Source organism: Lepisma saccharinum, chromosome 23 (genome assembly GCF_977018435.1).
Source record: "Lepisma saccharinum chromosome 23, izLepSacc3.1, whole genome shotgun sequence".
NCBI lineage: Eukaryota > Metazoa > Arthropoda > Insecta > Zygentoma > Lepismatidae > Lepisma > Lepisma saccharinum.
Window position 1 is genome coordinate 62,344,631 of NC_139251.1, and position 18,800 is coordinate 62,363,430.

General features: G+C 39.6%; 1 protein-coding gene across 1 annotated transcript in view; it reads right to left on the reverse strand.

Annotated features, from left to right (window-relative positions):
- Positions 1-13,129: 13,129 nt before the first annotated feature.
- Positions 13,130-18,800, reverse strand: part of Pask (PAS domain containing serine/threonine kinase) — a 90,390-nt gene continuing 84,719 nt past the window's right edge. The window contains exon 21 of the mRNA XM_083144424.1: positions 13,130-14,637. Within this exon, the coding sequence (XP_083000550.1) occupies positions 14,249-14,637 (389 nt within the window). The 3' untranslated portion in view covers positions 13,130-14,248. The remainder of the gene's footprint in view (positions 14,638-18,800) is intronic.

Consider the following 18,800-nt stretch of genomic DNA (forward strand, 5'->3'; position numbering starts at 1 on the left):
AAGTTCTGCTTTTCTGCTTCCATTTGAAGAAATCGGCTGCCGAATTGCATCGAATGCTTGTGGAGGCCTATGGTGACAGTGCTGTATTGGAAACAACATGCAGGGATTGATTTTGCGGTTCAAAGATGGCAATTTTGACCTGAGCGACAAGAAGTGTGAAAATCGGCCCAGGAAGGTTGAGGACCATCAATTGCAGGCTCTTTTGGACGAGGATGATACCCAAACGCAAAAGATGCTTGCTGAGCAATTGGGTGTTACTCAAGCAGCCATTTCCATGCGTCTACGTGCCATGGGAAACTTTCAAAAGATCGAAAAATGGGTGCCGCATGAATTGGCCGATCGGCAGCTGGAGAGATGCCAAAACACATGCAAAATCTTGCTTGCCAGACAAAAAAGAAAGTCTTTCCTGCATCGGATTGTGACTGGCGATGAAAAGTGGATATATTTCGAGAATCCTAAATGCAAGAAATCGTGGGTTGATCCCGGCCAACCATCAACATCTTCCTCTAGACCAAATCGCTTCGGCCGGAAGACAATGCTGTGTGTTTGGTGGGATCAACAGGGTATCGTCTACTTTGAGCTGTTGAAACCTGGTGAAACTGTCACTTCCCACCGCTACCACCAACAACTAATCAAATTGCACCATGCTCTGTGTGACAAAAGGCCAGATTATCAACAAAGACATGACAAGCTTATTTTCCTCCACGACAACGCCCCATCGCACACGTCAAGACTGGTCCAAAACTACTTGGAGACATGCAACTGGGAGGTGCTACCCCATCCCGCCTATTCACCAGACCTGGCCCCTTCCGACTAACATCTGTTTTCGTCGATGGGCCACACTCTCGCTGAGCAGCACTTCGATTCATATGCAGACGTCTGAAAATGGCTTGATGAGTGGTTTGCCTCGAAAGAGAAGGACTTTTTTTGGCGTGGTATCCACAAATTGCCCAAGAGATGGGTAAAATGTGCAGCTCGCGAGGGCAAGTACTTTGAATAAATTTCTTGTTGCTTTCTATGAACAAACCATGTGTTTTTCTGACTACAAAACAGCAGATTTAAGCTTATACACCTGGATATATAGATAGATAGATAGATATATATATATAAATCAAAGAAGGTAAAAGGAAACACTCACCGGACAGTAGAAAAATTCAAAATGTTCGCTAATTTCATAGCATCATCAGTGTGAGGAGAAAGAGACGGAACCGGTGTGTGTTTCCTTTTACCTTCTTTGATTTTTACTTAGCCCTTTTGGCCCTCCTTGCTTTTATCCATATATATATATATATGGGAGGTGCACGCCTGTGTGTAGATTGATTAAGATCTTTCTCACCAATCAGTCATCAATGATTTTGCACCCTGTATACACTTAATTTTACTCATTTCAAAATGGGGTGTTAGGGGTGACCTTCCACATAGGCACCCAAAAGTCAACCTCACTTCCACGTAGTGCACCCTGGAGTGCATTTTGCAGACGAATGAGGCTCTGGCGACTGGCCAGTATAATTTTGTGTGTGTTGTCGTTTTTCATCCTTGTGTGTGCTGAGTGCCCCTTTACCGCCTCAGCTTTTAACGAAAGTCAGAACATTTTAATATTTTAGTAACACGACACTGAAATTATGCTATTTAAGTTATGGAAAGGAGCTGGACTCCGTATAATGTAACGGGTGCAAAATAGCCTAAGTGCTGACGCACCCAAAATTTTGAATTCAAATTAAAAAAATATTTCAAAATATAGCCAGTAACTTAAAAAAGGTAGTATGAGGTGCATCCAGAAAGTAAGTTCCTTTGGTGTCCGTACCCTATGCTTTAGTGTGGCATCCATACGTGACAACTGCCCCTCTTAATCGCCGCATCAAAATACTCCATCTGGAGTCCCTATTGTGTACTACAGGTAAATTGTACTGCAGCATTGCTACAAGTGTGATAGGCCATTAACAAATCACTTGCAGCAAACTTAAGTGGAGTTAAATGTAAAGTCAAGTTTCTTGCACACTTAGACTGATGAAAAAAACTGTGATTCTTTGTAATCTTGAATTTTATTTTATTTTAATTTTAATCTGTACTTTTTGGGGTTAGGTGGTAGACCAGTAACAGCTGAACCTCGGCCAGCAATAAAGTCAATTCAATTCAATTCAATTCAACTTGCATCCAACTTGACGCGCCACGCAAACCTTGCAAGATAAAATCGAATCTAGTGCACACTTGCAGTTAACTTATGTGATATCTGGGGAGTGGTTGGAGCGTGTGGCATGTATGCAGGCAGGAAGAGATGGTATGTGTCTGTAATCTGGTGTAGTCGCAGTGCAGTGAAGGCAGTCATATATTAGGACAGTACTAGGAGAAAGATTGCAGTTCTCATACAGCTTCCCACCGACTTTGTGGTATGTGCCGTAATCAGATTTTTGCAAGCTCGGAGTCACATACCGGATATGAGGTTGGAATTTTTCCTGCCTTGTCCCTGCATAAAATGGCCAGATGGCTCACCCAGCCTCAAACCAATGGGTACCTGAGGGAGGGGGTAAAGGTGGCTGGAGCATGGTGTTGAAAACATCACCTTCAAACTGGCAGAGATCGAGAATGTGTGGCGCCCTACCTGCACAACCCCTAAATATGCCTTCATGGCACAGTGCTATGTGTACGGGGAACTTTACCCTACCTTATCTTCCCATATAAGCCCAAGCTTTGACCAAACATACCCCTGGCTAATAATTTCCACTTCAAGTGCTGCACTAGATTTTTGCATGCAGCGTTGCATAATTTTATTGTAATTCAGTACAAACTCATTGTTGATCCACACATATTTTCAAATACTCTGAAAGTGCCTGGTGAAATTATCTTTGGGATGCACATTCAGTCACACATGTGCCACTGTGAAAGTATTTTCACTCATCTGCCAATGAAGTGACACCAATCCAACTTCCACCATTCGTACACTTGCTTGATAGATACGAGGTTTGGCTAGATATAAAACGGATTGATGTTGCTATTGGCAAAGAACGAATGCGCGAAGGTTGAGCAATGCATGATTCTATTCTACCATACCCTGCCTACAGAATGACTAATTGCCCTGGGTGCAGGCCTCTCAGTTTCGCTGTGGCACTTGGACAAAGCGGAACGTGCGTCTGTGCTCCGTCGGAAAAATGCTGAGTATTAAAATGGAACAGCGTGTCAATATGAAGTTCCTTTACAAACTGGGGAAAACTGCAACAGAAGCGTACGACATGTTAAAATCTGTGTACGGGGATGAGTGTTCATCATGCACACAAGTGTTTGAGTGGTTTAAACGGTTTAAAGAAGGACAGGAAATGATCCAAGACAACCCACGTTCAGGACGACCATGCACGTCGAAAACGGAAACAAACATTCAAAAAGTGAGTGATGTGATTCGAAAAAATCGTCGATTGACCATTAGAGAAGTTGCTGAAATCACAGGAATAGACAAAGAAAGTGTTCGACAAATTTTACACGAGAATTTGAACATGAGTAAAGTGTGTTTAAAACTCGTGCCAAGGAACCTGACATCGGAAAAGAAGGAAGCTCGAGTGAACATTTGTAAGGACACTTTGAAGAACATTGAAACAGACCCTACATTCTTAGAGAGAGTGATAACCTGTGATGAATCGTGGTTTTTCACGTACGACCCTGCCACAAAGCGCCAATCAATGCATTGGAAGACCCCGAGTTCGCCACGTCACAAGAAAGCTCGCATGAGCAAGTCCAAATTCAAAGCCATGACGATTGTCTTTTTCGACATTCGAGGCATTGTGTACGTTCATTGGGTACCCGAGGGTCAAACTGTAATCCAAAATCATTACATTAATGTGCTGAAAACCCTTCGTGAGCGAGTAAGAAGACGACGACCTGATTTGTGAAAACGGAAGTCATGGATTCTGCACCAAGACAATACTCCTGTCCATACGGCCCTGTCAGTGAAGACATTTTTGGCTAAATATGGCATCCCAGTGTTAGAACATCTGCCGTATTCGCCGGACCTTGCTCCCTGTGACTTCTTTTTATTCCCCAGAGTGAAGTACGCCCTAAAAGGAACCAGATTTGAGACAGTAGAAGCTGTGCAAAGAAAAGCGACGGATGTAATGAACATGATCTCCGAAAATGACTGGCAACACTGCTTCCAGCAATGGAAAATTCATATGGAGCGGTGTACAGATCGTGCAGGGGAGTACTTTGAAGGAGATAAAGTTCCTGTTGTACAAAATGCCGAATAAAAGATTTCATAGCATCAGTCTGTTTTTTTTTCTAGCCAAATCTCGTATATTGAATTTTCATTTGCCAGGGAATTTCTGTAGGTTTCGGATTTACCTAAAAAACAAAAAAACACTGCATTTCACTGCTGTAAGGGTGTAATGCGGTGCCCTTCTTTAGAATGAAACAATGGCATTTTGAAGATCATGTGATCAGTATAAGTAATGGACTAAAACAGGGAAGTGCTCTTTCCCCACCGCTCTTCATAATTACAATGCATGCAATTAATGAAGAGGTGGGGAAGAAGATAGGAGGAAGAGATGAAGTTACTGTTTTTCGCTGATGACAGTATATATGGGGAAACAGGGAAGAAGAAGTACAGGGATAGTTGGGAATGAGGAAATAAATTCAGTGCAGAAAAGAGAGAGGTGCTAATTACAACAAGAAACAGAGCCAGAAATGAACCAAGATAAAAGATGGACACGAAAGAGTTGAGGGTAGTGGAGAGCTTGAAATATCTAGGAATCATAATTGAGAGAAGTGGAAGAATAGATGAGGAGGTAAACAGAAGAGGACAAATGGGTGGTGGACTATATCAAAGCATTTGAAGATTAATATGGAACAGGGATGTACCTTTCAAATGCAAGACTGTAATATATAACACATACTATGTGCCAATAATTACATATGGAGCAGACTTGGACAATGACAGAGAGAGACAAAAGAAAGATGCAGGCAGTGGAGATGAAATTTTTAAGGAGTATATTGGGGAAGGCTAGAAGGGATAGAATAAGGAATGGGGAAATCTGACAGACAGTGGGGGTGGTGAAGTTTCAGAACAGGTTAGATCAGGCACAGATGAGGTGGTTCGGACACATGAAGAGGGTGGATGCAGAAGGACTACCAGTAAGAGCTTACAATGCACAAGGAGTGGAATAAAGCCAAGGGGGAGACCAAGATGTCGGTGGAAAGAGCAGAGAGTGTTAGGAGAAGAGGACAAGATTGGAACACTGTGGAAAGAGAGGAGTGGTGGAAGACCAGAAGATAATGGAGGGGCTTCACTTCTAAGCCGATCCAGCCAGAGGCAGGAAATGGCAGAGGAGGATGATGATGATGATCACTGCTGCAGCCTTATAGAAGTTCTGTAAATAACAGCTGATGCCTTACATAAATTCAGCCGTATACAATCTGTCCTATAGTTTTTGTCTCTCTCTCATTCTTAACGTATAGTTTAGTCAACGTGCACCAGGAGACAGTTTTCTGAAGATGGTGGCTAGTGGTAATGAGAAGGCATAGACTCAAGTAGAGGAGAAATATAGTGTCCTTTATGTATCCCAAAAGGAAAAGAAAAACACAGGGTGGACTGTCAGGGGAGTGAGGGGGCCAGGGTTAAGATTATTTTAGTTTCCACATCCGAAGGACCGTTGCGGTAGGGTGTTGTTCAAGAAATTCCACATCCATGTGAATATGGGGCAGGGCCACATCCATCCAACTGTAGTCATAACTGATAAGCCATTCTTACATATCAATAAATGTTGATCCAGTCACTGTTGGTTCAGCGAAAAATCCTTTTCTCCGACATCGAAAAACACGGATTTTGGGGAATGATATTCAACATTCACACATGGATTTCCCACAACTCAAATTTGAACATTGTGTGGGTTTACCTTTCCAGAAAGGTGAAATCTAGCCTCGTCCATGAATAACGGGTTATCAACAAAGTTGTCACTCTCACTAATCAATTTATCAATGTTCATGCATACCACTAGTCACTATTTTGCGAAAATTACATTTTAAGAACAAGAGAGACACAAAAACTTGGTTAGTATCTCGATAGATTGCCGGTGCATTATTTTCTTGAAAAACACATTATCGGTAATAACTTCAACAAACATGAAAAATAATTTTGAAAAGCCCTGTACGAGGTGCATTAAAGTTCTAAAGTCTCCTATTTTTTCTTCATTAATAGAAGCAGTTATAAACGTGAGAGTTGTTTGAGAAGAAGCATCCATTCTTGAAGGTTGATGAGGCCAGATGACAGCACGATACAACCCATAGGAAGTTAGTGGCGCTATCTAACGACTGACATGTTTTTGATACTGGGAATGACATCATTTACATTGAAAGAACAGTGTGTTATTATCCATTTTCTTCACCTGCGTGGAGTAACACCCATCGATATTCATCTTAAATTGACTGAGATATGCTGAGGTGGTGTAATGGACGTGAACAATGTGCGTTCGTGGGTACGATAGTTCAAGGAATGTCGAACGTCGTATGAAATCAAGCCAAAGGAACTTCGCCCACGAACCAGCTGCCAGTTACTCCATTGCTGAGAAAAGTGATGTTTTGGAACAGCGAAGGCGTTATACTTACGCATTGCTATCCTAAGGGTACCACAATGATGGGTACAAGCTATGAAACTGATTTGTGGACCAAGTTGCTTCCAGCATTCCGAAAGAAACAGCTGGAAATGGCTGCAGCTGTGTTCTTTCATCAGGACAATGCACCTCCTCATCAGGCGGCCATTGTTCAGATGCTCTTCATGGAAAACAAATTTGAAGTGAATCACATGCTCCGTCCATACTCACCTGACCTCACACCTAGCAATTTTTGGCTCTTTGCAACGCTCAGGGACAGTCTCCGTAGGTGCACATTTTCCAGCCGTTCCTCTCTTGCATCAGCGATTAATCAGTATACAAAACAGACTCCTAAAAAAGCGTTTGCAGAGGTCATGCTATCGTGACGTCAGCATTGTGAAAAATGTGAACGTCTAGACGGTGATTATGTTGAAAAGTGATGGCAGTTTCAGCATTCTGAGGTGAGTATATTTTTCAAAATAATTTAGGAGGCCTTAGAACTTGAATGCACCTCGTATGTACAAGCTGGTCTATAAATAATAATTCATGGAGGGGAAAGGTGATGTGGTTGGCCCTTAGGTCAATGGAACCACCAAAATCAGGTAACCATGCTCTGTGTGTGTGCCCACAATATTGTGCTACTGGATGTTGGCTGTATGACGCTCTTATACAACAGTGAAAACTCGATTTCATGTTTTTCAAGGGACCAAGCCAACTTAAAATATGAGAAAATGTGAAATCAAGCAAAATTCTATAACATTTTGATAGTATGTTGGGACCATCAAGATTGAAGGTACAATGTGTGAAAATGTAAAATCCAGGAATGTAAAATTTGAGTTCCACTGTATTGAGTTTGCATAAACATTAAAACCTCACAAACAGTACAGGGTGATACTAATAGAACCAGCCTGATGAATTTGCTAATAAGTCTGCAGGTGATGCATGTAACTGCTCACAATTACATCATAATCCTTGGGCTGTGCCGAGTCAAATGGTGTGCGGATGGTCTGACAGGTGGCAGCACTTATGCAAGGTTCAAGGATACGTAGCGGTGCACATGTGAACGTTTGTGTGCCGTTTTCAAGAAGGCATGTTGTCCTTTAAAGCTTTTAAGGAACGTGGTTTGTTTGCATACCTGTCCTTCAGCAAATCTCATAGGCAAAAATCCAGGCTGGTAAGGTCAGGGGATCTTGGGGGCCTGTTGCCTGGGCACAGCAGACACTTTCAACACATGCTCTGATCACAATAAACAACACACTATCCAAGGTATGTCATGTATAAATTGCGTTAATATCTATATGGTATATTTTACATTAAGAGCTCATTTTGTCAGGCTGGTTCTATAAGAATTCCCCTGTACAACATTGGAATTGGCCACTTCACACAGTCAGGTTCAACTCTATGTGAAGAAGTGGACTGTGTTCTTGGTTAACCCAATGTTGGTAAGAGAATGAAAGAATGACAAAATTTTTGGCATCTGTACACACAGCCATTTTGCACCCTTCAATGTTTAGGGGGAAGTATCCCCTTATCTAAATTTCTTACCTCAGTTAAAAAATGTGTAAAAAGCCCCTTGAGAAAGGTTGAAGTGTGAGGTTGTAAAGGAATTTACAGAGGACAAACGCAACACATGCGAGTGTGGATCCATTCACAAAACCAGTATTCTTTCACAAGTTTTCAGTCTTCCTCAAAGCTTTTCATAGCCAGTACAAGAGAACCCTGATCCATGTTTTTGAAGTCAAAAGTTTTAAAAACGATCTTAACTAGGGCTGAGCCGATACCACTTGCAACCGATACCGATATATGAAAATTGTAATAAAATTAAAAGTTCTTTAAAATATTCATTAACAATAGTGTGTTAGTATACGCTGGTCTAGTGAACGTCACTTCCGGCGCTGTTGCCATAGCAACAGTATACCTGGCAATATACAACGCATTGTCCGTACTTTCCCCATGCAGTGAGTATTGGAAGCGGACCGCAAGGGATACTTTTGTTCTTAGTGACAGGGTTTTTCAACGAAAATGGTAATATGTATCTTACACCACTGTAAAGATTAGATTCACAAGAATACGTACATAAAATACAGGTTGCTTACAGGTGACAAGTTAAAGAAACAATGGAAGAACAAAAGCAGGCACACTCCATGGAAGTGACCGGCAACTTACGATTTCTTCGGTTTCCGATACACAGGCTTGCTGACGGGTAAATGAACGTAAGTCGCATGGTTCTTTGCCTGTGGTCAGATGTGTCTTATTGCTATGCGTATGATTACAATCATTGTGCACATTAGGCATATTTCGTGCCTTTGCACTAATGGGTATTCAAAAACTACAATGTATTTTCTCGATCGGAAGAATACATATGTGTAATACATAGTCATAGACGTCGAAAGAAATTCTTGTAGGGGTAGCCAGGCCATTGACATATTTTAATAGTAGTAGTAATATTGGGAGTGTCTAAAGTGATTTCAGTCAGTAGCCGGAACAGCAAACAAATGAATAGGCACGAATACTGCTACTACTACTATCAACAACAATAATAAATGCATATGAAGATAACAATGATTTATTATTCTTATTGATTGGTTGATTTGGTGTTTTTAAGTCCAGTTTATGCATAGTAAGGCTAATCGGAACTGGACCTACAGTTTAAATTGTAATCCGAACAACTATGTGCCTCCACCGTATTATTATTATTATTATTGCATCCAAAGTAAATGTGTAAACTCAAGGTGTATCACATCTGTTATCAGGAAATTAGGTTCGCATTTACATCTTAAACGAATGGCACTTTCCAAAATATATTATGTTCTTGAATTTCCAGAAGTTCTGAATAATCGTAACTCGTAAATAAGCGATTTCTAACCGAAAATATTTTACTCCCAATTATAGATTATGAGGAATTGAGATAATACGAAAGAAATCTCTCCCCTAGAAGCTTATCTTCCCGCTTCTTAGAAATTCACCCCATTTTCGAGTTATGCATATCGCTGTGTGCATTAAGGACTATTGAACGAAAGATTGAACTTGTGATTAATGCAGTGGCGTAAATAACACCCCCGCGGTGCGCGGGTGAGGGGCATGAGCTTCGGGGAGCAGTAAGAATGATAAACTAAGAAAGACCGACAGTTCACTTTCGGCGTTAAAATATATTTTCAACCGAGCATATTATATTTTATGCCCCTAACTGCAAACTGAAAATGTTAATCACAAGTAGGAAGTGGATTACCAGATTAGAAAACAAAACTTCATTAGCTGAATGGTTTACGTAGCCGAAGGGTAGACACAGGCAAGACAACACACTGGCAACGCTAATTTTCACCCTACTTACAATTTTTACCAAACAGAAAAGAGAAGTTTAAAAAAATCTTCCTCGACGAAATGATTTTCCAAGTTAAAATTCATCAAAAATTACTTGAGAAGCACAATGTCAGGAGTGAGAGTGATCGAGGTCGAAAACTAGCAAAATAATTAGCTTCCATGAAAAAATGCAGAGGACTGCTAATGATCATTTGACAATATCGTAATTTTTGTAATAACAGTCTGTTTTCATATATAATTATAATATATAATATTTTACAGCTTCTCTGTTGTCTTAACCTTTCGTATCAGTTTTTACATTGATTCAAATTACATGAATGCATTTTCATGTTTTTATATACCTAATATAAATGTGGGCGTGAATTAATATTTTAGAAAAGAAATATATTTGTATATTTTTAGACGAGTATGGGCGCACAACTGAAGGTTGCGCGCGGGGGGCGCAGAGCATGTTAGTTACGCTACTGGATACATTCCTGGCGCCTGGAGCCTACTGATCGACCTGAAGGTGTTTTCAGCTTGGCAGCCCATTCTTAATTACAACAAATTGTTTTGATTCTAATATTTTTGCATAAAAGAACATGATAAAGTAATAAGTTGAAATAATAACAAGATAATGATGGACAGAGGAAAGGGCACATGTTGTGTTCAACCCTTTTGTCCTCGTAATAGGCTCGTAACAAAGGAATAGAGGCTACATTGGTTATGTAAAATATTTCATCTGGTTCACGTAAATATAAAGAAAGCAGTAGCGGCGATTGGGTTCCAAAACCGGGGGGGGGGGGGGGGGGGCAAGGTGTTAAAACTGGGAGGCAAAGACAGTATATTTCTCTTTTTAGATAAGATTTAACATAGTGCGGGGGCAAAAGTGGGCGAAAAAGTGTGGGGAATTGCCCCCTCGCCCCCCCTAATTGCCGCCACTGAAAGGTAATAAACATCTCTTCGCACATAGACAAAGTTATTGCAAAATTTTCGAAGAAGTGCTAGTCACAACACGTGCGACATCTAAGTATCGCTTTCCTTAACATCATATTCTTTCCTTCATGCTTGCTTTCACCCTTACTTTGACGACGCCTTCTTATCTTGTGTATCTGAAACTACGAAAGTGGTTCTCCTTACATGCTAACCCTCCATCCTTCATTGTTTTCGGCTCATCTTTCCAAAACCTCAGCAACGCTCTATAGACAAACGCCATGTTACCGACCTTAGCAACGGGTTGTTTATTGCCAATATGGCCGCACTCATGCGCGGAACCAGCAGACGACTTGGCCAGCGTATTCCACTCTCTATGGATCGATTGACCAAGATTTCTGCTTTAAAATAAACAAAAAATTATATTAGAACATTAAATTAGGTACATGTTGTCATGTCAAGGTGGCCGCGGTGGCTCAGTCGGTAACGCATCTGACTACCATGCTAAAGGTCCCGGGTTCGATCCCCAGCCAGCTCAAATCCAGAACTTTTCTAACGATGGAAGCGGCCCCGGTGCCCACCCAGCATCGAATGACATGGGTACCTGGGGGATAAAGGTGGTCAGGAGCATGATGCTGATCACATCACCCTCACTAATGACTGGATCAAGAAAGTGTGGGGCGTTACGCCCACACCTCCTGTGTGTCTTCATGGCGTGGTGCTAAGCACAGGGGAACACTTTACTTTTACTTTTTTTTACTTTACATGTTGTCATGTCATCAGAAAATTAATTTTTTGGTGCAAAATGACAATAAACTTCAAATTTTGCATAATTTCCAGAATAATTATAATTAGACCCGGCAAAGTGTCGAGAGGTATTTCAAGGTGTCTACCAAAATAACAAATCCAAAATTCTTGACTTTTTAATGTCCTTTTCCCCCTTTTTCTTAACATTTTTATTTAATCGCCCCCTACTTAGGTACGAGGTGGTATCAAAATATTCAGAGACTAGCTCTGTTTAAAAGAGAGCACTTTATTTATCTACATTTACACACTATCACCTTCAAAATAATCCCCTTCCACAGCGATACAGTGCTCGCAGCATTCCTGAAATGTCCTGGAAGTCTTCTTTTCGAAACGTGTCAAGCACCTTGTGCGATTCGAGCTGGATCTCCGTAATGGCGTCAGAACGGTAACATTTTAGCTGGATCTTCTTTGGGAAGAAGGCGAAGTCTGCAGGAGCCAAATCTGGCGAGTAAGGTGAGTACAGAAGTGAGATCATGTTGTTTCCACAGGGTGCATTGTCGTCGTGGAGCATCGAAGTCTGCCAAGAACTCAGTCAACGTGCCGTGGATGATCCATCCTTCATGTCGAGGATGGTGACGAAACTTCGGTGTGTGGGTACAACCCTGAGCTGTAAACATACCGAATCATATCAAGCGTCTCTGTGGCAGATTTGCCCAGTTTCAATCAGAATTTCACGTTCGTTCTTTGTTCTAACTTGCTGACCGTGATGAATTCGCAGACGTGGTAACGCACATGGTCAGAAGAGCACCAGTTCACAGCTACTGATGTACACAGGACGATGTCTCTTGGCACACTGACTCATGAAGGTCAGCGCTCCCTGCGAACGTGCGTGCAGTCTTGTGCTGCCATCTGCTGGCGTGTCACATAACTAGTCTCGAAACTTTTTGATACCACCTCGTATAGTTGGAAATTAAGAAAATAGTTATTTTAATTCAACGAAAAACCCTACCACAAGGCTGGTTACGACGAAAACTGAAGCTGTACTTTAACGAGATATTTAGACTTGTTGCATGTAAAAATTAATGCTTCTGGCATCCTGGATGGGGAATGGCAACATTACTTTAATATTTTTTACAAAACTTCACGCACAGGCTATAAGAATGTAATTCTTAACAAACAAAGAGAAAAAATCTTAACCACAACTTAATACGAGATTTCCAAATATTCAATTTTATCAAATTCCAGTACAGGTATGTAACAATGTAAATTCACTATGCTGTAAAAAAAAAAAAAAAAAAAAAAAAAAAAAAGCAACAAATCTTGACCACAAACAAAATTTCTTGACTTTTTCTTGACTGCTAGACACCCTGTATTTTTGCAGAGATCTGAGAGATCAAATTGCTGGAAAGATATCAGTGAATACATTGCAACAGATACTTTTCAATACCGATACCAATACATCGGCATCAGCTCAGCCTTAATCTTAACGAAAACCTAATGAAAACTAGTAATATTTTATTGCTTTTCTGGCACAGACCAAATACTGTCAGAGGGCTGAACAGGTGAAATAAAATTAAACGTTTCCATAAAACCAGAATATCATGCACATTTATTTTAAAACACAAATATAGCTACATTATAATAGTTTATATTTCTAGACGAAACAAGGAGGTATATATTCAACAACAGGTTTTGTTTGTTCCCAATATTCAACTATTATTAACAACAGTATATTGTACAATTCAATTTTTAGCTATTCTCGATCCAACAATGGTATTCGTTATTTCAAGCGAGCATTTTCTCATGCACATTATGTAATTTGTAATAATTTGCAGCACAATTTTAGCAATAATCACCTTTCCACGAAGCCAAATAGTAAACAGCACATATTTAACATGACCTGGAGGATATTTTTCGTAAACAGAAGACTGTAGTTTGATATAATCATGCAAAATAGCACCTACTATGATGACATACATGTATACATACAACTACAAATTAAATATTCCTATATTTGTGTTTAATAAAATTTGTGCAGATCTACAATTTTTCTACTAAAACGTCCAGGTGAAATGCTGTTGAATTTTAGTAAATATATTGAAGGCTCTTCTCTGAACGTTCCTTAAAAAAAACTATGGTAAAAGGACGAATTTAGTTTTTCATTTTCTGAAGGAAGGTTGGAAATTTTGGAAATTATCTTCAGTTTTTCTCTTTTTGTAATTTAACAACATTCTTGCAACATGTCTCTTATTTTCACTGAGTATTTTTTAACGAACAGCATCGATTACATAATTATACTTTCAATCATCAACGTTCTCTATAACCAATACAAAAATACCATGTGTATTACCATGAAGGCACTTTCATATTTCTCACTTCTTTTTCACGACATTCTGAGCCTGACTATTAACACCAACTACTACACATATACCACTTCAACAGCAAAATGTATGTTTAAAAAGAACAATAAATTAAAAGAAACTAAACAAAGAATGTGACAGATTAGAGAAGACAAATTTGCACATTATTAAAATAGCATAAACAATAACTAATAATTTCCAGTGTCATGATGCGAGTAAAACAGCTCTACTGGTGTCTCACGAGACATTGAGCACATTACTACTGGCCATATCGATTTGTTTCTAAGAAGTAAAGTTACGAACGAAAATAAAAGACACCGAAAGTAACGTTTCAAGGATTCATGAGAAACTATCCTGCTCGTAGTAATAATCTGGATCCCAACTATCGTCTAGGTCATCATCATCATCATCTTTGTCTGCGGTATCACACGAACTCGTGGTCGTGGTGTCGGGATCAGTGTGGTATTTATCGTCTCTGCCCGTATCATCATCATCATCATCATCTATGCTACTATTGCTGTCGAGTCTTGAGCTTTGGTTGCTATCTGCTTTTACTTCCTCTACAGTATTGTTTTCGTGTTTTTGATCTAGGCTGGCTTTGCTATCGTTTGATTCCTCTTGGTCCATGTTTAAATTGGACAGGGCTTCTGGAAGATCATCCATGGATCCGTGCTCTTTTGGAAGTGTCTTTGCAGCTGACGAATCTCTACTTTCCTGGCTTTCTGAATCTGAAAAAAATATCATTATTATTAATGTAATGTCTACGAAATAAGAATAGTTAGGTGTTCTATTTTGTTTCATCACACACTACCTACCAATCCTTTTCTCTTTTACAATATCCTTTACTATATATTCTATCAGGGTAGCTACGATTTTTTGATTATGAAATTCCCTGACTTTTCCAGGTTTTCCAGACCAGAAATGAAATTTTTCCAGACATGTTTGCAGTCATGATTTTTGCTTTTGAACCTCATGTTTTTGAATAAAATATGCAGGCACGTTAATTATTAAGAATATGACTATACACAGTTATTAGCTGAAAATTGACCAAGTGATTAATACAATGCTATTCAATGAAAAAATAAAAACTATTGTACTTCCGCATTTTCACTAAGTAATTACAATTAAAGTGGTGTAAAAAAAATCAATAAAAAAATGTGGCATATATCAAAGCTGTACAATGTAACCTGTATACAACCTCAATTATATCAATACAAATGAGAAACAACAGAAAATTAGGTCATGTACCTTTAGAAAATATGCAATAAATGTAATGATTATATTTTTAAATTTATTGAAAATAGTACATATTTCGGAAATTCAGAACGTGAATGGGGCTGGTGACCCACCATACACCTAAAAAAAATATATACGTGGGCCATACTTTGGAATCAAATATCTCTATTACTTGAGTTTTCCACATGCTGGAACCAATTTTATATTACGGAAAACCTAGAAATCTGTCTATTAAAAGGTAACAGTTCCGAATGTTTTATGATTTTTTCAAATTTTCCTAGAAGGAAGACTAATTACCATAGAATTTTGGCAATCATTGTGACACAAAATTTGAACCTTCCTTAAAATAATAAGCACTGTTTGGATTCGAAAAAAGTTATTTATGTTGAAAAGAAAACTTCAAAATGACCTTACGCAATCATACACACTTCCCACGGACAAGGGGACAAGGTAATTCTCTGGTTGACAAGCGACAGTAAGTATCGTAAACTAGTGGAAATGAATGTAGAAATAAATCGGAACCTTAGTAGAGTGCATTCAGGGTCTTTATTTTAATTCTAAGACAACCAAATCTGACCTTCCTAACCTAACCACAAAAGCATATATTGACAAAATCTTAAGTAATCGCTAAAACTCTGCAGTATGTGTTAACCTTTTGAGTCCCAAGGCCATTTTCACAAGTAACCTCCTTTGTCCCGAGCCGATTTTGAGCAAAATGCAGAGTTTCAATTAAATGAGTGTAGATCGGAGACTAATTGCCCTAGAGAGATGAGTGATATACCGTTGTACGCGGAATGAACCAGAGATACAGACTATATGAATTTTTTGCAAATTCGGCGTATATGTGGTGGGGAGGAGGGAGCTATCTCTCAAAATTCCAAAATTTCGGGGAAAAAGCCCGACCCTGTGGCCGAGTGGTTAGCACATCGCGCTGCGACGCCAAGGGTCCCGGGTTCGAATCCCGGTCGGGCTTGGTTGTTTGTGAATGTCCATTCATCAATTTCATCATTTCATCACTCATCCCCATCTTCGCAAATTAGCCAAGAGGCACAAAACGCGAAGTAAAATAAACTAAATCAATCAATTCGGGGAAAAAATGGGGTACCCCAACCCTCCCCCAAGAAAAGGTACATGACAGTGTCGACATCCACATAGAAATGATCGCTCACATGTAAGGAACACAAAAATATTTGCATTATTATCATATGACCAATGTAACTTGAGTTGTACCCTCAAAAGGAATGGTACACTGATTCAAGCTTCAAAATGCAGCGGTACCTTGAAATGACTTTAGCTCAGAGACTATTTGCCCTGGAGATATGAACGATATACCGTTGTACGCAGAATGAATCACAGATTCAGACGATATATAATTTATGCACATTCGGCGTACATGTAGAGGGAAAAAGGGGGGAAATACCCTGAAAAATACTTTTTTTAAAAAAAAATTGGGGTTTGTCCCCCCGCCACCCCCCCCAAAAAAGGATATGAATAGTTCAAAATGCACATAGAAATTATCGCTGGCATGTAAGAAACAGAAAAATATTTTCATCATTGTCATATGACCAATGTAACGCGAGTTGTACCCCTGAAACAAAAGGCTTGTATGCCACTGTACGCACAAAACGACACACACCTACGCACAACTTTCACGGACGAAAAGCTAGAATGCAGTGAAAAATGAGCGCCGATTCTTGCAGCTGCTTGAAATTCTATTTTTAGACAATGCAGGGTTACCTGTGTTGCAACTTGTGGAACACCTGTGCTCAAAAACAAAGGTTTCCTTCATCGTGCCTCGAAATTACATTCTCACAACGCAGATTCAACAACCAGTCTTCCCCCTCCCCTACCCTCAACCCCTGCTTGCGCTCGCACGGAAAACTTTCATTTTGACATTGGATACTGATAAACATGCTTCCTTCGAATGCAGTTACCAGGCGGGAGTGAAAAGCATTGCTTTAGAACAACAGAGCCAGTCTTCCTTTGCCGGCAAAAATTTTCCCTTGAAAAGAGACACAAAAGAGAAGTAGTTCCCTTTCCTGCCTTTTCCCCTCCATTTTCATGAAGAAAAAGAAGTGCAAGAAACATTTCTGTTAAATACATTTGTTAGGAACAATATATATATATAAATCGAAATTCTAGCAAAAAATAGAAAAGTTATAACGTAAAAACTACGACCTTGACACAGCGTCTCAATCGAGATGCTTGGGACCGCGAGGGTTACATTTTGGTATCTCGATTGAGGTGCTTGGGATCCAAAAGGTTAACAGACATACTAAATCTAAATCTAACCATGTAAAAGTTGCATATTGGTATGATGAAATCGTAATAAAACAAAAGGAACTTGGGCCCATTTTCACCACTTTTCAGCATAATTTCATTCTACACGCAAAAAATACGTAAAATTACTATCGGCAGCAAACCAACATTCCTAACCTAACAACGATGTGTGACCAGCGTACGTTTAATTCCTCTATTTCGCACCAGTTTTTTAAAAAAATAAATTCATTCTACATGCACAAAACATGTGCATATTCGAATAATGACATCACTGATACTGCATAAAATCACTAATTTCTCAGGTGTAACATCTCTGCAATGTAAAAACTACGACAACGAGCAGCAAATGAACTAGTTGATCAGGTTGCTTCTGAACGAGTCGCAAACGAAGAACTCAAAATCACAGAATGGGTTCACGGGGGGAACGAAATAGTGAGTCCCTTTGATTTTACTAGGCATCCGCACCCGTCCAGTGTGACGTCAACCACAACCAGTTTACGTGAAATTCTGCTCTTCAAGGCAGAAAGTATTACATTGTCTTTGGTTCAAGGAGTATACAGTTATTGCAGATCCAAAACCAATGAACTGTCTGAACACCAACCTGCTCTGCTTCACATATCAAAAGAGAACAGGTTCCGAACGGGTGTGTTCTTGCAGAAAGGAAATTTAATCACTACACACAAAGCTAAAGCAACATTTTCTCCGCAAGAAATTCTGAGGATGGCTGGTGCGTAGGTTTCGTCTTGAATAGCTTGTTCTCTAAGGAAAAATCTCAGGCCTCTCCAAATTCCGTTCTTGAACAGGTTCACAAGAACGAGTCACAAAATGAACGGATCCAAGAACCTAGAACCAAGAGTGAATAAATATAGAATTGAAATGCAAAGGAACCATAATTTTGTATGTAACAGACTAGAAGTCATAATGACGAGAGGAACAAGTTTCTGAACTGAATCTTTTGGGGGAACTGGAATCACAAGAACCGAATCCGGAAGTGGAAATGAACCGTTCGTTCATTTTGTAACTGGTTCTCCTGCAACTCCAAAATGAGCGTAAATTCCAGAAAATATGCAAAATTCCCTGACTATTCCCTGACTTTTCCCTGACCAACCAAATTCCCTGACTTTTCCCTGTTTTCCAGGTTTTCCAGTCGCGTAGCAACCCTGTCTATGTTCCTCGAGTTTACGTTTTCCTGTATTATACAGTACATTCAATCTTGGTGGTCCCAATAGAGCAAAATGTTTTAAAATTTTCCTCCATTTTAATTTAGGTTCCAGTATATATGTAGACAAAAAGAAATGCAACTCTCATATGCCACATTTTTTTTTCACATTTGAGAAGAAAATACAATGGGAAAAACTTCATAATAGATTGTTTC